Source organism: Ahaetulla prasina, chromosome 5 (assembly GCF_028640845.1).
Source record: "Ahaetulla prasina isolate Xishuangbanna chromosome 5, ASM2864084v1, whole genome shotgun sequence".
Taxonomy (NCBI): Eukaryota; Metazoa; Chordata; class Lepidosauria; order Squamata; family Colubridae; genus Ahaetulla; species Ahaetulla prasina.
Window position 1 is genome coordinate 123,134,033 of NC_080543.1, and position 22,941 is coordinate 123,156,973.

At 43.0% G+C, this 22,941-nt stretch overlaps 1 protein-coding gene across 3 annotated transcripts in view; it reads right to left on the reverse strand.

Annotated features, from left to right (window-relative positions):
• Positions 1-22,941, reverse strand: part of PIBF1 (progesterone immunomodulatory binding factor 1) — a 115,222-nt gene that overhangs the window by 37,975 nt on the left and 54,306 nt on the right. For all 3 annotated transcript variants that reach the window (XM_058184894.1, XM_058184895.1, XM_058184893.1), the window contains exons 11-12: positions 9,507-9,672; positions 7,467-7,617 (exon numbers count right to left, since the gene is read on the reverse strand). In XM_058184894.1, coding sequence (XP_058040877.1) covers positions 7,467-7,617; positions 9,507-9,672 — 317 coding nt within the window. The remainder of the gene's footprint in view (positions 1-7,466; positions 7,618-9,506; positions 9,673-22,941) is intronic.

Genomic DNA, 22,941 nt, shown 5'->3' on the forward strand with positions numbered 1-22,941 from the left:
TAGGTCAGGCCTAATCACGGCAAGGTAGTAGGCACCCAAGTTGATGCCAAGATCTCAGGGTGTTTAGAATCTTGAACGCATAATCTGAAGCCTTAAACTTGCCCCTCTGACGTGGGTTAAAAGTTGTGCAGCCAAAGTTTTATGTTTCTTACTGGCCTTGATTTATTTTATCGTTATTATCCCTTTATCAATGACCCCAAAGTCTATGGAGATTCTCAGTCATCCAGGTTAATGGTTGTCCCAAAAGTGCTTTTTCAAGAGGCAATTGGACTTTCTGGTTTTTCTTTGAAGGCGTTTCGCTTCTCGTCCAAGAAGCTTCTTCAGCTTCCACTTCATTCTCCACCTTCCAGTCAGAGCAGAAGAAGCTTCTGGGACGAGGAGAGAAACGTCTTCAAAGAAAAAACAAGAAAGTCCAGTTGCCTCTTGAAAAAGCACCTTTGGGAATGACCTCAAAGGAAATACAGGTAGTCCCTGACTTACAACAGTTCGTTTAGTGACCATTCAAGGTTACAAAAATGTGACTTACAACCATTTTTCACAGTTATGACTTGTGCAGAATCTCAAAGGGTCACGCAATCAAAATTCAGATGCTTGGCGACCAGTTCATACTTAATTACCATTGATGGGCCCAAAGGTCATGCGATCCCCTTCGATGACCTTCTTTTACCCCTTTTACAATGAGCAAAGTCAACGGGGAAACCAGATTCGCTTAATCACCGGGTTGCTAACTTATCAACCGCAGCGATTGGCTTACTGGCAAGAAAGGTCGTAAAACGGGGTAAACCTCACTTAACAAACGAAACTCACTTATTGTTGTGACCCAGGCCAAGTAGGTAGCAGGAAACTCAAGTCAGCGAAAAAACAAACACACTTTATTCGAACAGCTGAGAATTACTTGATTCCTAGCGTTGGTCAACTAAATTAAAGCAAATTCCTCCCGACACAAATTCCTCAGTCCTTGGTCCAATTAGGCAAACTGCCAAAGGCCTTTCTTTCTTTCTTTCTTTCTTTCTTTCTTTCTTTCTTTCTTTCTTTCTTTCTTTCTTTCTTTCTTTCTTTCTTTCTTTCTTTCTTTCTTTCTTTCGTCACAACAATATATGTAGGTATCATACAAAAAGATTATACAGTATGTAAACACTTATATGAGTAAATATAAGGAGGTATAAGCATATATATATATATATATATAGGAAGAAGAAAAGAAAAACAATAGGACAGGAACGGTAGGCACGTTTGTGCGCTTATGCACGCCCCTTATGGTCCTCTTAGGAATGGGGTGAGGTCAATAGTAGAAAGTTTTTGGTTAAAGCTTTTAGGATTATGAGAAGAGACCACAGAGTCAGGTAAAGTATTCCAAGCACTGATGATTCTGTTACAGAAGTCATATTTTCTGCAATCTAGATTAAAGCGGTTGACATTAAGTTTAAATCTGTTAGTTGCTCTAGTATTATTGCAATTAAAGCTGAAGTAGTCTTTAACAGGAAGGACATTACAATAGATGATTCTGTGAGTTAAACTTAGGTCTTGTCGAAGGCGACGGAGTTCCAAGTTTTCTAAGCCTAGGATTTCAAGTCTGGTGGGATAAGGTATTTTATTGTTTTCAGAGGAATGGAGAACTCTTCTTGTAAAATATTTCTGGACACGTTCAATTGTATTGATGTCAGAGATGTGGTGAGGGTTCCAAACAGGCGAGCTGTATTCTAGAATTGGCAAACATTCAGAAGTCACAGATACAAAAATAAGTGCAAGAAGACGAAGCTACCAACATTGTTTTCCGGCAAAGCCCAAACACCTTTGCTGGTCTTTTTTAAGCCTTATGGGAGGGGCCAATCATCTCTTGGCCCTAGTCCCGAGTAATTCTCTTTGCTTAAGCTGCTCTTGCCTTCTGGCAGCTCTTCTCATGTGTGCATTAGGAACAGGCTCTTACTGTTTCTCTGCCTCACTACTATCAGGCTCCGAAGGCTCCGGAGTGCACACCTCACTCCCTGATGGCCCTGGCCCCACCTCTGCCTCTGACGCAGAGCCCTCATCCTGGCCTTCCCCAGCCTCCAGGACTGGCCCATGTTCTTCCTCAGCCTCATCACTGTCCAACTCCATTGCCAGCTTCGCAGGCTGCTGGCGGACCACAATACTTATCAACAGAAATTAGGGGTTCGATTGTGGCCGTCAGCTGAGCTCCACCTGTCCAGCAATTTCGAAAAAAGTTTTCTAAAAAGCCAAAGTTCCGTGCCCCAAAATTAAATGCTTGAGAATGTAAGAAAGCCTCTCAAAAGCAAGAAAATCGACATGTGTATCGGTGTTAGGGTTATCTCTTTGTTTACCAGGCAGAGAGCAGATGAGCTTTCCCATTAGCTGCCTGTAGAAAGGAGGAAAAAAAAAAAAGGCAAGTATGCGATCTGAATTTTTACATTCCGTGAATACCCTTTCCATGATGTTATTTATTGGTAAGTGAATAATCCCTACGGAGGATCAGGAAGGATACCCATGCAGCTGCTAAAAGCTAATAAGAAACAGACCTTTGGTATCAATCAAACCGAAGCAGGTAAGACATTGCTTGCAAGTCACCTCTTTCACAGCATGATCAAAAGCAGGACAGGTGAGTTAGAGACTCACTCATTTCCCCAGTTCTGCAGGCCCGAATGAGAAATCTGAGAAGCTTAGTAAAATCTGTTGCGATTCTCAGTCATGGTTTTTTTAGCTATGCGATTTTAGACATTTAGCTATGCAATTTGGGATGAACCCCCTTTGAATGGTGTGGGAGTAGGAATGGATTTCCAAAGAAAGAAATTGCAGAGGACAGGAACCAGGAACACCACTCAGGTGACCCTGAGGCCACAGATAAACCTCCAAGTGGCCTCAATGACCCTCTAAAAGGATGCAAATGACTAGCTGTCTGAAAGGAATATAAATCCTTCCATTACCCACCATCCAGTCAGAGCTGAAGAAGATTCTTGGATGAGAAGCGAAACATCTTCAAAAGAAAGAACAAGAAAGTCCAGTTGCCTCCTGAAAAAGCATCTCTGGAACATGCAACACTCCACATACAAATAATGAATCAAGGCAAGTTGAAGTTGTCTGGTCACCAAACACTGTCTCTCGTACGATGTTAGTGGTGTTGGACGATGGTCTCTTGGACGATGTTAGCGGTGTTTGTTCTTGTTGTTTGGCACCCAAACGTTTCATCACCAGGCTAGGTAGCTGTTGTGGTCCGTCAGCAGCCTACGGAGCTGGCAACGGAGTCGGACAGCGATGAGGCTGAGGTGAGGCCAGGGCCATCGGTAGTGGGGTGCAGACACCAGAACCTCCAGAGACTGACAGTAGTGAGGCAGAGGAACAGGAGGAGCCTGTTCCTAATGCACGCATGAGAAGAGCTACCAGAAGGCAAGAGCAGCTCAAGCAAAAAGGACAACTCGGGAGTAGGGCCAAGAGATAAGTGGCCCCTCCCATAAGGCTTAAAACAGACCAGCACCGGCGTTTGGGCTTTGCCGGAAAACAACGTTGTAGCTGCGTCTTCTGCTTCGTCTTCTGCTTTGTATATGTCTTTGTTTTTGTGGCTTCTGGACGTTTGCCAGGAAGGACCTTTGGCAGTTTGCCTAATTGGACTAAGGTTTATGAGATAACTGAGGAATTTGTGTTGGGAGGCATTTGTTTTACTTTGAGTTGAACAATGCTGGGAATGAAGTAATTCCCAGCTGTTCCAATAAAGTTTGTTTTTCCACAGACTAAGTTTATTACTACCTACTTGGGCCTGGGTCACAACAGTAACATCATCAGGAACTTCAGTTGAAGGTGTCTTGTTTACGGCATCACATGACCAACTGACTACATAAAGCAGAAGAGAACCGAAACAAGACATTTCAACTGAAGCTCCACTGACGATGTTACCTAGCCTGGTAATGAAATGTTCGGATACTGAACAACAAGCTCGGAGAAGAAACTACCGCCTAAGCTAAAAACATTCCCACCATTTCTAGCTGGAAGGATCCTATTCCAAGTCCGGTTCGTTGGAATCACTGGGAAACTCAGTAGAGAAGTACAGGTAGTCCTTGACTTACGACCACAGTTGACCTCCCCCCCAATTCACGTTACTAAGTGAGAAATTTATTAAGTGAATTTTGCCCGATTTTATGACCTTCCTTGGCATATTTGTTAAGTCAATCAGTGCAGTTGCAAAATTAGCCGGGCGGATGTTAAGGTAATCTGGCTTCCCCTGTGGACTTGGCTTGGCAGAAGGTCGTACAAGGGGACCCCGGGACCCTGCCAACAGTCATAAATATTCATATCATAAATATGAACCTGTTGTCAAGCATCCAAATGTAATGTAACATGACCTTGGAGGTTTCTGCAACGGCAACGGTCGTAAGTGTGGAACATGGTAATATTATTTATTATTTATTTATTTTATTAGATTTCTAGACCGCCCTTCTCCCGAAGGACTCAGGACGGTGTACAGCCAAGATAAAAATAAACAATATACAATTAAAAATAGATTAAAAAAAAAAACTTATTATACAGTTAGGCCGATAAATTAAAATATATAATCTAAAAAACCCCAAATTTAAAACTAAAAAATTAAATTTAAAATCTCCCCAATTTAAGAAAGCCCCGCGCGAACAAACAAATATGTTTTCAGTTCGCGGCGAAAGGTCCGAAGGTCAGATATTTGGCGTAAACCGGGGGGAAGTTCATTCCAGAGAGAGTTTCACAGAGAAGGATCTTCCCCTGGGGGCCGCCAGCCAACATTGTTTGGCGGACGGCACCCTGAGAAGTCCTTCTCTGTGTGAGCGTATGGATCGGTGGGAGGCATGAGGTAACAGCAGGCGGTCCCGTAAGTACCCAGGCCCCAAACTTTTTTTCAGTGCAGTTGTAACTTCCAACGGTCACTAAATGAACCGTTGTATGTTGAGGACTACCTGTGGTTCTCAAATTTAAATGGTCTGCAAACAGAATCTAAAACTGGGGCTCTTTCAAAACATCTGGTCAACAAGATACAATCAAAACAGGGAAAAAAAAGTGTCAATGGAATACAGTCCACAACTCCATTCATGGAATTTCACTACAAGCTCTTGGATTTGTCACTGGACAAATAAAACCAGATTTGGGCTTGCGAACACAATCATTCTGAAGGATCCAGGTAGACATAATCTTTGGGGTGTCTTTCGGACATACCCATAACCCCCTCTCAATGGTGAAATGTAAAATTTGTTACTACCGGTTCTGAGGGCGTGACTTGGTGGGGGAAGTGAAATGTGACTAAGTGGGCGTAGCCAACTTTTTTTTTTAACTTTTAAAAGCGTTTTTTCTACTACCTCTTCGGCCAAAGAAGTTGTAAAGAAATGCTTTTAAAAGGCTCCTCTGACGATCCCAGCTGAGTTGCCTGATCGTCAGAGGCTTTTCTTTTTTTCTAAAAGCATTTTTTCTACCGAAGGCTCTGAGGATCAGGCAACTCAGCTGGGATCGTCAGAGGAGCTTTTTAAAAGCATTTTTTTTACAACCTCTTCGGCCGAAAAGGTTGTAGAAAAAATGCTTTTAAAAGGCTCTGACGATCCTAGCTGAGCCGCACGATCATCAGAGCCTTTTTTTTTTTTTACTTTCAAAGCATTTTTTTCGGTCAAAGAAAAAATGCTTTTAAAAGTAAAAAAAAACCTCTGATGATCGCTCGGCTCAGCTAGGCATGCGGGGGGGGGGGGGGGCAGGGGTTTTTGCTACCGGTTCTCCGAACCACCCGCCACCATCAGTACTGGATCATGTGATCCAGTCCAAACCGAGAGTATTTCACCCCTGCCCACTCTCCTTCTCCCAGGATCCCATCTGCCAAATCTCACTCATGAAAGATGACCGACATTCATATCAATGACCATATGCAAAAAGAAAGAAACCACATCACTTTATATCTAAACTTTGAAATAACTAAGAAGGATTGTTTAATTTTAGATTGGTAACAAAAATATTCTGCAGACAAACAACCAATTTCAGAGAGCATCAAGGACTAAATGAATAAAATGTTTACTTTTGTCTAATCTTAATGGCATCTGTATTGGGATGCGGTGGCTCAGTGGCTAAGACACTGAACTTGTCAATCGAAAAGTCGGCAGTTCAGCAGTTCGAATCCCTACTGCTCTGTAACGGGGTGAGTCCCCGTTACTTTTCCCAGCTTCTGCCAACCTAGCAGTTCAAAAGCATGTAAAAAATGCAAGTAGAAAAATAGGGACCACCTTTGGTGGGAAGGTAATAGTCTTTCATGTGCCTTTGGCGTTTAGCCATGCTGGCCACATGACCATGGAGACGTCTTTGGACAGTGCTGGCTCTTCGGCTTTGACACGGAGATAAGTAGCACCCCCTAGAGTTGGGAACGACTAGCACATATGTGCGAGGGGAACCTTTACCTTTACCTTAATGGTATCCATTATAACCTGATTTGAGTTTATGGAATTCATTCAAAACCATCCAGCTGTCCATCCATCCATCCATCCATCCATCCATCCAACTTGACCTCTTGCTGCTATTTTAGAACAAATGGAGACTTTATAAAATAAATGAGTGGAATCTCCACATTCTGATAAGTCCATGAACCAGACAACAAGCGAGAAACAAAGTTGATGCCTCGACCCAAGGCAATGATTCCCTGCAAGATATATCTTTCTATTCTATTTATTCAGGGCTATATGCACAGGAGAGGAATTCCATGCATAACACACACAAATATGCACACACATATCCCAGTCTATGAAGTGCTGGTACTGCTCACAGCAACAGACAATTCTGTTGCTGATAGAGAAAATCCTTTAGTTAAAATTTACTGCCATCAGAGACACTATTGTAGAATTCAGCACTTCTTCTTCTTCTTCTTTTTTTTTTACTGCAACAACTTTCACAGTAAACTTTCCAAAAGATATCATGGAGACAGATAACAAACTGAAAAAGAGAGCAAGAGCTGACATGCCTGGGGAATCAGGATTTTTTTTTAAAAGAGAGAGAGAGAGAGAGAGGGAGGGAGGGAGGGAGGGAGAGAGAGAGAGGTGATAGAAAAGAGCAACCCACCATCATTTTGCCCTGGTAGTGAGAGAGGGAGGGAAGGAGGGAGGGAGAGAGAGGGAGAAACAGAGAGAGAGAAAGGAAGATGTGTTAGAAAAGAGCAACCCATCCCCATTTTGCCCTGGTAGTGAGAGATGGAGGAAGGGAGGTAGAGAGAGAGAGAGAGGGAGAAGGAGAGAGAGAGGAGGAGGGAGAGGGAGAGAGAAAGAAAACACAGTAATTTTAGGAGCTATTCAAAAGGCGCTAGATATACAAGCTGCTAATTAAGGTGTAATAAAATACATATTTATGCTAATTCATTTGTATACAGCTGCATGTTGAATGGGTACTCAACATTCCTGGATTTATAACAACACCAATCTCATTAACGGCCATTAGATTGTAAATATATTCCAAGACAGAATCATAAAGGATAATTCGGAAGGACTTACGTTCTGCTGTTTGCATTATTATCTCATCGAGTTCTTTTTCGAGTTTTTCGTACGTGTCAAGCCTTGCTTGGTACTCAGAATTTTGTGCCTGAAGTTCCGAGATCTTTTTCTCACTCAGTCCTTGAAGACTGTAGAATTCTTTCGTTAATACCTAAGATTTTTTTTTTTTAAAAAGGAAGTTAGTTAAAGAGAGCAATAAATCACTGAGGAAATAAAGAAATGCACACTCAATTCAAATATTTGCAAGCTTAGGTCAAGTCCTTTTTAACTTTAAAGTTGGATTAAGTATCTTGGGCTGTGTTAAAAAGCATGATTCGGTATAGATGCCAGCTCTCTGGAAACAGAATAAAGTTGTACAAAGAAGCTCTCTTTTTATTCTACCGCTCCTTCCTCCTTGCAATTATTTTCTTAAGGACTGCAAAAGTAAAATTTGCAAGAAATAGGAAAATGATTGTCCTCGGTATGGGTGCTGGGTCCAAATGAGCCATGAAAATGACTGTATCTTACAAAGATCTAGGTAGGCCAAGAGGCAAAAGAGTTGATCCAGAAAGATTAAGGGCTTTGTAAATTGAATTAGCACCCGAGTGGAGAAATGTAAACAAGCTTTCCGAGATGGAGGCCTGTTTAACCATGCCAGGCAAAAATGAAATTTAATAAGGGATGAAATATACTGTTTGGTGTTCAAATGAAGTACGGGTAGTTCTTGACTTACGACCATAATTGAGGCCAAATGTCCCAAAGGTGATTTTTTTCAAGAGGCAACTGGGCTTTCTGGTTTTTCTTCGAAAACGTTTCGCTTCTCATCCAAGAAGCTTCTTCAGCTCTGACTGTTCTTCCCCACCATCCACTCAGAGCTGAAGAAGCTTCCAACCGTGTCACTTAACTTAACAACTGCTGCGAGTCACTTAACAAACGCAACAAGGAAACTCCTTAAATTGTGGCAAAACTCATTAACAAATGTCTCACTTAGCAACATAATAATAATAATAATAATAATAATAATAATAATAATAATAATAATAATAATAATAATATTTTTATTTATAGACCGCCCTTCTCCCAAAGGACTCAGGGTGGTGTACAGCCACAAATAAAATACAGAAAGTAAAAACAATACAAAACTAAAAACAACCCTTAAAAAATCTATTTAATTTGGCTACTTATAGATAAAAATATTCCCTCTAAAATTTACTAAAAAATTTAAAACCCATAAATCAATTTAATAATATAAAATTTAAGCGAGTCCAGCAAGACGAAATAAGTAGGTTTTAAGTTAAATTTTGGGCTTAATTGTGGTCGTAAGTCAAGGACTACCTGTAGCAGGGGTGGGTTCTACTTACCGTTACTTTGCAGTGGGATCAGTTTGCAGTGGGATCACCCGCGGGCGCGCTTGCTTCAATTGCGCGCAGAAGCTTCCTGATGACATCGGGGTCGGTGGGTGGAGTCTCCCCCCAGTTTTACTACCAGTTCCCAAGATCTGGTCCGAACTGGGGGCAACCTACCACTGACCTGTAGCCCTTGACTTACAGTTCATTTAGTGACCATTCGAGGTTACAGCGGCATTGAAAAAAAGGGGTTTATGACCGTTTTTCACACTTACGACCGTTGCAACATCCCCATGGTCACGTAATTTAAATTCGGATGCTTGGGCAACTGATTCATATTTATGGCAGGTTGCGATGTCCCGGGATCATGTGATCCCCTTTTTTGTGACCTTCTGGCAAGCCAAGTCAATGGGGGAAGCCAGATTCACTTAACAATGAAAACGTTATTAACTGAACAACTGCAGTGACTCACTGAACAACTGTGGCAAGAAAGCTCGTAAGACGAAGCAAAAGTCACTTAACAAATGTCTCACTTAGCTACATACATTTTGGGCCCATTTGTGGTTGTAAGTCGAGGACTACCTGTAATTATTAACTTATTTAGGAATCTTCTCCCTACGTGCCAGAAGAAAAAGCACAGCCTTGGTTCCGACTACCGAATCTTGTTCTTTAGTGACCTGGGCGAGAGCCCACCCAAAACCCCTTTCTTACATACTTCTAGTTTCCGCTGATACTTTTCACACTCCAGCTGACACTGGGAGAGGTTCCTGGAGGTCTCTTCCTGGATTAGCTGCACTCGTTCGCTCTCAAAAGATTTGAGTTTGCTCTGGTGGAGAAGTTCGGCCACTTTGTTTTCAGTGCTGAGCTGCAGCTGTCGGTATCTAAAGCCAAAGCAAAGCAAAAATGTGGCAACGGCAAAACCGAAACCAAAACGAGATTCTCAGTCAGTCATCCAGGTCATGGTTGTCTCAAAGGGTGCTTTTTCAGGAAAAAGAAAATGTGGACAGGGGGGTTGGACTAGACGACCTACAAGGTCCTTTCCAACTCTGTTAATCTATTAAATTGTTAATCTGTGTCCCCCCGGCAACAGTGATGTCACTGGCTAAGCCTTTCAACCCAGAAGCACCCTGGTATGTCTAACACAAGTACCACATTATGCAGCTATCCAAGTTTCTGAATATTTCTGAACAAAGTTGCCAATGACCGGGGTACCTTGCTGAAGGGCTATAATAAGATATCATGAGCATCCTCCTCATCAGACAAGCAGAGAACAATGTATTTATACTTCTTCGAAGAGCGAAAGAATATATACCTCTATCTATCTATCTATCTATCTATCTATCTATCTATCTATCTATCTATCTATCTATCTATCTATCTACCTACCTACCTACCTACCTACCTACCTACCTACCTACCTACCTACCTACCTATCTATACAGGTAGTTCTTCCCTCTTCCTTCCCCCCGCCCTAACCCCCACCTCCAGCAACCGTTCCCAGATGAGAACCAAAACTTAATGTCTGCAGTTTTCTTTTAAGCAGTATTTCTGCTGGTCAAAACAATGAAAGCAAATCAAGTTCTTGCTGAATATTCGGTTTGCTTTCCGTCTGATAATGAAATACACGCAGTATTCTGCATTTGGCTTCAGTGAAGTCTCTCTCTCTCTCATTTTTTTTTTTTTTGGAGCGATGCAAGGCTCACCCCTCTGTTTAAAGCTGTTTAAATCCCGACAGAGATTTTCCCTCTCCTCTGTAGCAATATTTTATTTACGGCAATCGGTGCTACCTTGGAAAAAAAAAAATAGTCCTTTCGGATGCATTCAGCTGAATTTAGCAACCAAATATTTAAAACCGAAAGCGCAAACAAAATAGAAATGAACTCATTTGCATCAAAATGGCAACAGAGGAATGTAATTTGAAATCTTATTAACAGAGTCACTCCTAATCTAGTAATAGTGCAGGTCCCACCGAAAAGACATGTAAATAATTTAGATTGTGCAGAACTGCAGTCATAAACTAAAAGGATATTGTGGCCTATTAAAATACAAATAGAACATTTGTTAAAATCAGCAAAATAAAATAAAAACGATTCTTTATTCATGGTTAACCTTTGGCAGAAGCACAGAATGTGTGTGTCATCTTTTTCTTAAGAAATGTCTTCTTTCCTGGAGCACAAATGGATGGGGTTTTAAAATGGGCCAAATACGGTTTTTTTGGAGTAGGGTTGCTATTGGATAAAGGAATGAATTACATAGTAGTGCATTAAGACACAAATGTGGCATCTTTCACTTATTTCCACTCCTGACCCTGGATTGAAGTTAGGTCGAAAAGAAAGGCCAACCAGTGCGATGAAAGTTCCAGGGCGTTACAAAGATACGAGCTAAATTATTACATGGCAAGTTTAATAGCAAGTTTCTCTCTAAAATGTAATAATTTAATAGTGGGTTTCGCTCTAAAACAGGGGTCACTAACCTTTCGGACCTCAGTGACCACTAAATTCATAATTTTAAATCCCGAGGACACTAATATGAATTTTTTAAAAAGATAAATAGTATTTAGTGCAATATAAAAAATGCAAATAATTTTTCTGCGGACCACCAAAATTTTCTCGCGGAGCACCAGTGGTCCACGGACCACTGGTTGGTGACCACTGCTCTAAAATGTAATATTCCGACATACCTTGACTTATGACCACAACAAAGTCCAAAATTTCTATTGCTAAATGCTAAGCAAGATAGTTGTTAAATGGTTCCTCCCCTCAATTTTACGACCTTTCTTGCCACAGCTGTTAAGGAAATCCCTGGACTTAAGGTAGTGACCCGGTTGTTGGGATTCTGATATGGAAAAAGCCACTAAAAAAATGGAAACTTGTCAAAATGAAGAAAGCTGAATGTCTCGTGCCCAAATTAAGTACCCCCTTATCATGATTTTCACTGGAACAGCCTTTGGTGAGCTTTGGCTAGAAAACATAATTGCCGAACGAAGGCAAATTCTGTATTTTTCGGCGCTAGGCTGAAGATATCTCCTCCGCTCAGCAATTCTACTAAAGCTCTGCAGGAATCCCAAATATGCATTTCAAGAAATTCAGTTCGGCTCTCCCATTATTCTAAACAGTGGAATGCAACAGTGAGCAATAAAATGGACAGAGGATATCTCAGCAATTAGTCATTTATTAAGACCAAAGCAAATAAAACACCAATGCTACTTTAACAGAACTATAAGTGGATATATAACTCCGTATATGTTTATGGGTTTCATAACATATATTTAAGCATTATAACTCGCTGTATTTCAGAGGCTGTGTATAGAAATAAGAGTTTAAATTTTTTTGTTTTAAAAAAAGGTTTCGTAATTACTTAGACAAAAGCCATCATGATCTTTAACTTCCCCCTGCAGTCCAATTCGGTATATCATATATTCCTTCTTTAAAGACATTTATGGTTTCCATTGTGTAAGCTTTCACTTTTGTCTCTGATGCCTCAGCCCATAACTCCCTTCGCTCTCAAAGAAGGAACAGAACAGAATAGAACAGAATTGAATTAGAGTGGAATAGAATAGAATTGAATAGAATTAGAGTGGAACAGAATAGAATAGAACAGAACAGAATAGAATAACAGAGTTGAAAGGGATCTTGGAGGTCTTCTAGTCCAACCCCCTGCTTAGGCAGGAAATGGGTGGCTCATGGCTGATCAACATCCAAACCAGTGATGGGATTCAGCCAGTTTGGACGAATCGGTTGTTAAAATTGCTGGGTGGCCACGCCCCTTCCTACTCCGCCTCTTCCAGGAGTCCCCACGCTCCCTGTTTTGGCTCCCAGGTAAGTGCAGAGAGGCCTACTAGGCCCAAAATGGGGCGTGGGGTGCAGCACAGCCCCCCTGTGGCCCGTTTTTACTCCCAGGAGGTTGCAGGGAAGCCTACTAGGTCCAAAATAGGGCGTGGGGGGCACTCCCCCCCCCCGAAGCCTGCTTTTGCTTCCAAGAGAGTGCAAGAGGCTGAGTGCTGCCTGTCACACCCCCTGGCCATGCCCACCCCCACCCCTGGCCACGCCCATCCATTAGGGCAGAGAACGGGTTGAATTATTTGAATCCCACCACTGATCTAAACCATGATTTTATCTATGCTTAAGACTTGGAAAGGCTCCATCCCGTTTCAAGAGCAACTTGCCTTTTCCTCCTAGTTCAAGATATGCCGGGTATCACGATAGAAGTGCTATTCAAGAAATGCCAGTTAAACTTAAATTAGACCAGAGCCAATTTGGTTTCTCGGTTAAAGCACCAACTTAGAAACTGTGAGTTTAGGATGGTCAGTCTCTCTCAGACTAACCCAGCGCACAGGATTATTTGTTGTGGGGAAAATTGAAGGAGGAAGGACTATTAGGTATGTTTTCTGCCTTGAGTTATTCATTTAATAATAATAATAATAATAATAATAATAATAATAATAATAATAATAATAATAATAATAATAATAATAATAGATGGGATTAAAAAAAAATCTATTTTTTTTCTTACAAATCCTAATGTGCCCGAGGAACTCCTTATGCAATCCTTGCTAACTCTGCCCTTTCTTCAACTCTGTGAATGCATTTGAGGAAGAATCCTTGATTTCACTTGACAAGAAGGTGGGGGGAAATGGTCAAATCTGAGTGCACTTCATGTCACAGGCTACAGTTCAAGGAGAAAGAAGAACAGAAGGAGTCCTGATCATCAAAATGCCTCCCATCAACTGTCCCTCCCTCTCAGTTGTCCAGTACAGAAAGTGTTCCCAGATGAAGACAGAGAAGTGTTGTCACCCAGGCCCAAGTAGGTAGTAATAAACTTAGTCCTTGGAAAAACAAACAAACTTTATTCGAACAGCTGGGAATTACTTCATCCCAGCATCGGTTCAACTCAAAGTAAAACAAATGCCTCCCAACACAAATTCCTCAGTTATCTCACAAACCTTGGTCCAATTAGGCAAACTGCCAAAGTCCCTTCCTGGCAAACATCCAGAAGCCACAAAAACAAAGACGTATACGAGGCAGAGGATGAAGCAGAAGATGTAGCTAAATGTTGTTTTCATTGTTCGCTGTTTGCTGGTGTGTTTTAAGCCTTATGGGAGGGGCCAATCATCTCTTGGCCCTACTCCCGAGTTGTCCTGTCTGCTTGAGCTGCTCTTGCCTTCTGGCAGCTATTCTCATGCGTGCATTAGGAACAGGCTCCTCCTGTTCCTCTGCCTCACTACTATCAGTCTCTGGAGGCTCTGGAGTCCGCACCTCACTTCCCGATGGCCCTGGCCTCACCTCAGCCTCATCGCTGTCCGACTCCGTTGCCAGCTCCGTAGGCTGCTGACAAACCACAAGAAGGGAGGAATGGAAAGGGGGAGGAAGGAAAGGAGGAAGGTAGGAAGGACAAATAGGCAGGTTTTATAGGGAGGGAGGGAGGAAGGATATGGTCCACCTGAAGATGGAAGGTTCTGCATGGTCTCAACTGTTCACTTCATAGTTTGGATTGATACCCATACATCTCTTTTTCTGGAATCTACATCTTCTCACAGTATTGGGGACCTTAGCCAGGTCAGAATCATCAAGGAGAACAAAAGTAGCTGATGGCTTCATAAAAAGTGACATAACAGACAGGCTCCTACTACAGAAGTCAACTTGGCTCACAAACTATGGCTGTTCAGGAAGCTGGTATGCCTTATAATTTAAAACAGTTAATCACTGTTGATGAATAATGTCTGACCAGTAGAACAACTATTCAGGTTTGGTCATCAGAGCCCTATGTTTCATAGTCTTTTATCTGACAGAATAGAATTGTTGCCGAGACTTTGAAGTCAGGGCTGCACAAGGTGGTTACTCGACAGAATGACACTGCTGGACACCTCAAATGCCTCTGCAACAGGATCCCACCCAGGATTGATCTAGCAACCTTCCCATCTGCAAAGGTCTGGCTCAATCTGACATGCACCAAACTTCTTGTGTATCTTTTTTACTGGAGTTACTTCTTCATCGAAGGCCCTGCTCAGAGATGAGATCAAGACCAACTTTGGGTAGCCTTGAAGGAACCTAAAAGCAAGCTGGGAAGATAGCGAAAAGACAAATCAGCCAGCCTAAACTATTCATACAGCTGTATCCAAGAGATGCTCCTTTTGCTATTCCAGTAAACAGGAATCTGATTCAGCTCCGAAATATTACTGAATTCAAGGAAAGATTCAACTCTGTTCAAGTGGTAGCTTTGATTTATTCCTGTAATGAGTGGGTAGAAACCCTGATGAACTTCCGATGTCTGGACCACAATTCCCTTAACGAGTTATATGGAATGGTTCAAATATCCAGAGGTTACTCTGCGGCCTATTTTTGCTAATAGTTTTGAGATTTTGGGTGCTGATAATATCTGAAGCATGGTAAAGCACATGCTAGAGGACTGAAAGTTATTTAGAAAGTAAATAGAAAGTACTTTTCGTGAAAACCCATTAAACTCACATGAACCGAGTATCGGCAATCAGAAGTGAGATTCCCTGGCAATTCCTAATAAAAAGCCAATCGTTGCTTAAAAATGTTGATGGCACCCAGATGTTGAGATCACACGGCAGGCAAAACAACAAGAACATCTGGATCGTAACTGAATCGACATCAATCAATGGAACAATACCGAATTTTCAAAACCTAAACGGAACGTACAGCACATTTTAGGTGCATAAATCCAACCTTGTAGTTAAAGCCAGCAAAATCTGGCCACGTTCATTTCACAAAAAAATAGCTGTCCTTAATCCTCATCCAATTTTTAAGTTTAGCTGCATCTTTTTGAACTGGGTGTGGATTGGAAAGATATATATATAGATATAGATAGATATAGATAGATATATAATAATCATAATTTCCAAAAGCGGTTCTGTGCCACTTAAGGCAGCCAGGAGAGAAAGCGTACTACAGAAGTTCTCTCATTTTATTTTATTTTTGCTTGCTGATTTAAGATCAGGCACACTCTTTCACACAAAATGACCACCATAGTTCTGCATATTCCCCTTCTTCCCTTAAAGCAGTGGCCCCCAACTTTTGGGGGCACCTGGAACCGGTTCCGTGGCGAGAGGTTGTTCTGTGAATTGATGGGGTGTGTGTGGGGGAAAGGTTTTGGGCTTCACTTGTTTGTATGGCCAGATTTCTGGTGCACCAGATACCATCATGGACCCCTGATGGTGTCTGGTGCACCAGAAACCGCCAATCCACTGCCAGGGGGTTGGGGACCCCTGCTTTAAAGAACCCCCATTTGCAAGGGCCCTCCTGGATAGCTAACTCAATTCTGACTGCAACTTTTAAGACAGCCATGAACACTGCTTCAAGCCTGCCAGAACCTGGCACAAGGTTTAATCAGAGCAAGACCTGCTGTTAAGCTAGCCACAGGTTTTGGGGTGCACTGTGGCCCGCAGAAGGTATTGTTGAAGCCTTCCTGGAACAGTCAACAGCATGAGCCACGGTGGCACATGAAGATGCTTCGCTTCCCATCCAAGAAGCTGAAGAAGAAAAGTCGAAGAAGCTTCTTGGGTGAGAAGTGAAACGTCTTCAAAGAAAAACCAGAAAGTCCAGTTGCTTCTTGAAAAAGCACCTTTGGGACACGAAGAGTGAGTATTTTACTGTGTCTTTCAGCACGTTTACAGTAGGCTAGCACACATAAAGGAGAAGCCCTGATGTGATGGGTTGGGTTGGGTTCCAGCTTAGCTGTAGTTGCAATCGTGTTCTTGAACCCGAAAGGGAAAGGGAGGAGGTGGGGAGAAAGCTGGTTGCACAGATCAGGTTCCTCATGAAAAAAATTGACCTCCTATCACATGTCCAGTTCTTCACCCTTCCAGCCAAGGAAGGCACTTTCTCTTACACATAGGACAAGCAAGCTGGCATGGCTCGAAGTACCATGTTTGGATGCTCCCCACGGCTAGAGAAGAACAGCCGTCCTCTTCAAAAAACTCCCAGTGCAAAGCCAGTAATTAAGTAAAAACTACGATGAATGAATCATGATCATTACTGAGCAATGTACAATTCTCCTCCCCTTTCTTGGGTTAAAGAGAAATAACCATGGGCCCAATGGGAAATATATCCCTGGGAGTCTAAGCATGGAGAAGGATTTGTGTGGGTTGCGCTCAAGTGTGTTGAAAAAGGACGGTATCAATAGTGGGTTTCTACCAGTTCGCCCTGGTTCGGGCGAACTGGTAGAGGTGGATGGCTCCACCCACCCGCCCGGACATCATCACGGATGCTCTGCACATGCGCAGAAGGTTCTGCAAATGCACAAAGTGCAGAAGCGCCACATGTGAGCACTCAGTTCAGAACCGGTAGCGAAGGTAAGTGAAAACCACTACTGGACAGTATTAGTCAAAAACAATAACAACCACCACCACCACAATAACAACCACCACCACCACTGAATGTGGTAATTATCATTGGCTTTGCCTTAAATCCCAGTTAGAACGAACCTGGAAAACCATCTACTGCCATCTACTAGTCTTTATGAATATCCCTATGGAATTATTTAGTATATATTTGAGGAAGGTGAGCGGATAGCTATCCTTGATGGCTTTATTATTATTTATTAAATTTATTGCCCGCCCATCTTGCCACAAGGGTAACTCTGGGCGGGTTAACTTTTTGAATTAATAATCTCAGTAGCAAAAGTCACCACTGAGTTAAGACTTGCGTTAGGAAAGCACTCAACGCTAAATATACGATCCTTTTAATATTCTCTCTAAGCTGGAATAGAAAACAACAACAGATGCATGTAACATTACATTTTGTAAATTTCCTTGAGTACCAAGTCCACATATATAGCATGGTGAACCTATGGCACGCATGTCACAGGTGGCATGTGGAGCTATTTCTGTGGGCATGAGAGCCGTCGCCCTAGGCCAGCTCCATCGCACATGCACGCGCACCTCCCATCGGCCAGCTGATTTTCAGGTCTCTGCCATGCATGTGGGAGACGCACGCGCATGCCCATGCTGGCCCTCCCCTCCCAGGAGTCTCCACATGGTCTGTTTTGGATGCCAGGTAAGTACAGGACTCGTGCAGAGGCTCTGGGAGGGCGAAAAATGGGCCTCCTGGAAATCTGGAAACAGGCCATTTCCAGCCTCCAGAGGGCTTCCAGAGGGCCGGGGGAGGCCGTTTTCGCATCCCAGAGGCTCCAGGAAAATCTCCGAAGCCTGTGGAGGGTGAAAAACGAGCCTCCGGGAAGTACTGGAAGTCTGGGAATGGGCTGTTTTCGGCCTCCAGAGGGCCAGGGGAGGCTGTTTTTGCCCTCCTAGAGGCTCCAGCAGAGCCTGGGGAGGGCGAAAAACGGGCCTACCAGAAGTCCGGAAATGGGCCATTTCTAGCCTCCAGAGGCTTTAGGGAGGCCTTCTAGGCCCAAAATGAGGCTTGGGGGGTGATTTGAGCACACCTGCGTGGGGGGGTCACTTGCAGGGGGGCAGGGCAGCATGGTGGGCATGCACAGGGGGCGGGGCATGGTTGGGGAGCATTGCCTTATCGCCATCACACACGCGTTTTTGGCATCGGAGGAAAAAAAGGTTAGCCATCACTGACATATCTATATCTACAGTATATCTATATGTCTGCCTGTCTGCCTGCCTGTCTGTCTGTCATCTATCTATCTATCTTTGGGGGCACGGAGAGAAAGTAAAATCTGCAAAAAGATAGCTCCTTGTGGCAGCAACTGTAGGACGTAAGAGCTCATTTTGAAGCTGGAGTAACACGCTCTCTCTATTGACTGGCAGTCATTCATGGAGCTTCCTCTGCAGTGAATATCTTATTTTCAGGTATGGTAATTTTGGGGAAAATATGCTGTTTTTAACGGATGCTTTTATCCACACATCTAAGCCGTCATTATTATAAAAGCGGATCGGATGGCTTTAACTTTTATTTTGAAGCTTGTCTGAAAAAGTGCCAAAACTTGTCATTTGGTGTTTTGGTTTTGGTTCCCCCCTCCTCCTTGAACTTTTGATTGAAGATCAAATCAACCTGCAAGAACAGCTTGTCAAAAGTCGAGGGGATGGATTTTTCCCAAGGGAATATAAAGCTGAGCAGATTTGGATAAAAAGGAAGGCAAAGGGCCTTGCGTGTTTTCTTTTCAAATTAGCACATCAGTAGTATCTGATTAGGTCTAGATCAGTGGTGGCAAACCTATGGCACGCATACCGGAGGTGGCACACAGGGTGCTTTCTACAGGCACCCCGAACCCAGCTCCATCACGTTTCTCCCGCAAGGGGAAAAGAGAGAGGGAGGGAGGGAGAGAGAAGGGGAGAGAAAGAGGGGCGAAAGAGAGAGGGAGGGAAAGAGAAAAGATATTACAAAAGAGAAGGAGCGAAAGAGAGGGAGGGAAAGAGAGAGAGAAAAAGAGACGGGGAAAGAGGGAGGGAAAGAGAAAAGATATTACAAAAGAGAAGGAGCGAAAGAGAGGGTGGGAAAGAGAGAGAGAGAAAGAGAGGGGGAAAGAGAGAGAGGGAGAGAAGATATTACAAAAGTTTTCCTTTTTGTATTGTTGCCAAATGTAATATTTCAAAAGCAGAAAAAAAAAAATGAAGGTGCCTAAAAGTGCATTTATCACGTTTTTCTTAGAACAATTAGCTGAACTCTACCTTGTTTATTATTATTTTAGGTAGTAAAACCTCATTATTCAGGTTAAATAGCCGTGTTGGCACTTGGTGATAAATAAGTGGGTTTTGGGTTGCAGTTTGGGCACTCGGTCTCTAAAAAGGTTCGCCATCACTGGATCTAGATGATTTCTCTCTCGGATGATGAGCCTGGGATTTTTCAACTAGAAGAGCGAGACCCTTTTTTGGTGAGGTCTCTGGTTTTTTTTTTAAATTTTTTAAATCTTTTACTCAAAAACCAAGCCAATAAAGTCACAGGGCAAAGGGGAAAAAAAAAAACCAGAGGGAGAGGTGGAAGCAAGAGTAACGCAGGAAGGGGAAAAAAAAGAGGGGGAGGGGGGGGAGAATCCTGTCCAGCCTCCAAAATCTGCTGGAAGGAAATCAAGGTTTGAAAATATAATGAGAAACAGAGAAAATGCTATTTGAGCATCTTCATTCTTTCCGCAGAATGAGAAAGGAGGGGCTGTCAAATCTTTCTGCAAAAAAGAGAAATCAGCCCTTCCTGACTTTTCCTCCAGTGCACCCATCCTGAGGAGGACTGTTTTGATAGAACAATATCACCAGATGCTGCTAAGGCCAAACAAGGATTCACAAGGGGGTTGCGATACTGTGAGTGAGGCGTTTAGAAGACGCTTTGGACCTTATGGTGTTTGAAAAACTATCTCATAGGCTGCAAAGGCAGCACATGAAATGAGTTCGACCTTGAATTATCTAAAGTATTTGACCAGGAAATCTCTCTCTCTCTTTCCCTCCAGAGTGTGTGTTTATCTGTCTGTCTGTCTGTCTACACACACACACACACACACACACACACACACACACACACGCACACACATAAATTGGAGAGAAAGAGAGAGAGAGAGATTTCCTGGTCGAATACTAAAATCTAGATAATTCAGATTTAGGAAGATATATAGATGAGCTACCTTGAATTAGGTAAAGGTAAAGGTTCCCCTCGCACATACGTGCTAGTCGTTGCCGACTCTAGGGGGCGGTGTGCTCATCTCCGTTTCAAAGCCAAAGAGCCAGCACTGTCTGAAGACGTCTCCGTGGTCATGTGGCTGGCATGACTAAACCCCAAAGGCGCACAGAATGCTGTTACCTTCCCACCAAAGGTGGTCCCTATTTTTTCTGCTTGCCTTTTTATGTGCTTTCGAAATTGCTAGGTTGGCAGAAGCTGGGAAAAGTAACGGGAGCTCACTGAGTTACACAGCACTAGGGACTTGAACCGCCGAGCTGCCGACCTTTCGATCGACAAGCTCAACATACCTTGAATTAGCTAGATTTAATTTATCTAGATTTATGTATTAACCAGGAAATCTCTCTCTCTCTCTGCATATACACATACTTATCTCTCTCTCTCTTATTTCTCTCTACCATCTCTCTATCTATCTATCCTTATAGAGAGACGATAGACAGACAGACAGATGCAGAGATGGGCTGTTGGGGGTTGAAAGGGGTTCGGGAGAACATGGAGCTAAGATTCTGTGCAGTTCGGAGAACCCCCAAATCCCATTCCTGGTTGGCCCCGCCTCCCCCAGGAGTCCCCACGCAACCCATTTTGGATGCAGCTAAGTGCAGGGTGTGCGCGGAGGCTCGGGGAGGGCAAAAAACAGGCCTACTGGAAGTTCAGGAAGGCCGGAAACGAGCCTGTTTCTGGCCTCCAGAGGGCCTCCAGAGCCTGGGGAGGCTGTTTTCATCTTCCCAGAGGCTCGAGGAAAGCCTCCGGAGCCCAGGGCAAAAATGACATCCCCGCCGTGGTACAGGAGGCTGATTAGGCCATGCCCACTATGGCCACACCCATCCAGCAACCGGGCAGAGAACCCCTTGCTAAAATTTTTGAAGCCCACCCCTGGACAGATATATGTGTGTATGTGTGTGTGTGTGTGTGTGTGTGTGAGAGAGAGAGAGAGAGAGAGAGAGAGAGAGAGAGAGAGAGGGGATCATTCTATCATTCTATCTATCTATCTATCTATCTATCTATCTATCTATCTATCTATCTATCTATCTATCTATCTATCTACCTACCTACCTACCTACCTACCTACCTACCATCTATCCACACATATATACATGTACATACACACAAAAATACACAGTATGTATGTATATACAGTATATACAGTGTTGGGATTTAGCCAGTTCGCACCACTTCGGGAGAACCGGTTGTTAACTTTCTGAGCAGTTTGGTGAACTTGTTGTTGGAAGAAATCATTAGGGCAGAGAACCGGTTGTTAAATTATTTGAATCCCACCACTGAGTGTGTGTGTGTGTGTGTGTGTGTGTGTGTGTGTATATGTGTGTGTGTGTGTGTGTGTGTGTGTACACACACACACACACATACATATTTGTTTTCGTAGGTTTTCACAGGTATAGGTATGTAGGTTTTGGCATTTTCGGGTCTTTTCCCGTGTAAGGTTGAGAGTATCTTGGCGACATTTGCAGATTGATCGGCTGTTTCGTAGCATTCTGTGTGGGTGTGGTCCTGGTCTTTTGTTCCTGAGCTTTGGTGTTGTGGCCTCTGAAGTTCTGTGATGTGATGTCTTGAGCAGATGGCCACAACTTCAGAGGCCACAACACCAAAGCTCAGGAACAAAAGACCAGGACCACACCCACACAGGGTGCTATGAAACAGCCAATCAATCTGCAAACACTCACTCCATCTACCAATCAGGATGCAACCACAGAGCCAACCAACCCACACACAGCAACACTCCCCACCTCGACCAATCTGCAAACACCCACTCCATCTACCAATCAAGATGCAACCACACAGCCAACCAACCCGCTCACAGCAACACTCCCCACCTTCTCCCCAGTATTTATAGAGAGACGGCAGCTCTGACCACTCTTTGCTCGAGAAGCACAAAGCCGAAGACACCAGCCTGAAGATGATGAGTGAGACCTCATCGAAACGTCGCCAAGATACTCTCAACCTTACACAGGAAAAGACCTGAAAATGCCAAGACCTACATAAATATATATATATATATGTAGATCTTTGGTTATTCGGGTTTTTTCCTGCGTAAAATTGGAAGTGTCTTGGCGACGTTTCGACGAAGTCTCATTCGTCATCTTTAGGCTTCAGCTTCATACTTCTGGGAGCAAAAAGCACAAAGCTGAAGCACGAAGCTGAAGCCTGAAGATGACGAATGAGACTTCATCGAAACGTTGCCAAGACACTTCCAATTTTACGTGGGAGAAAACCCGAATAACCAAAGACCTACATACAAACACCCGTGAAAACCTCAGAAAACAAATATGTATGTATATATATATGTATATATATTGTGTATGTGTGTATGTGTGAAGATATATTTATATACATACATACACACATACACAGATACATACATACATACATACATAAAGGTACAGTGTATCTAAGTGCACCAGAAAAAAAAAAGCTTGCTCAGAATAAAAGGACAGATTTGGAAAAAAAACTCCAGGCTTTGTACCCATAAGCTATAAAGAAAATATTTCATCACGTTAAACAAAGATGAGAAAAACAAAGAAGAGGACTATCCCAAATGTA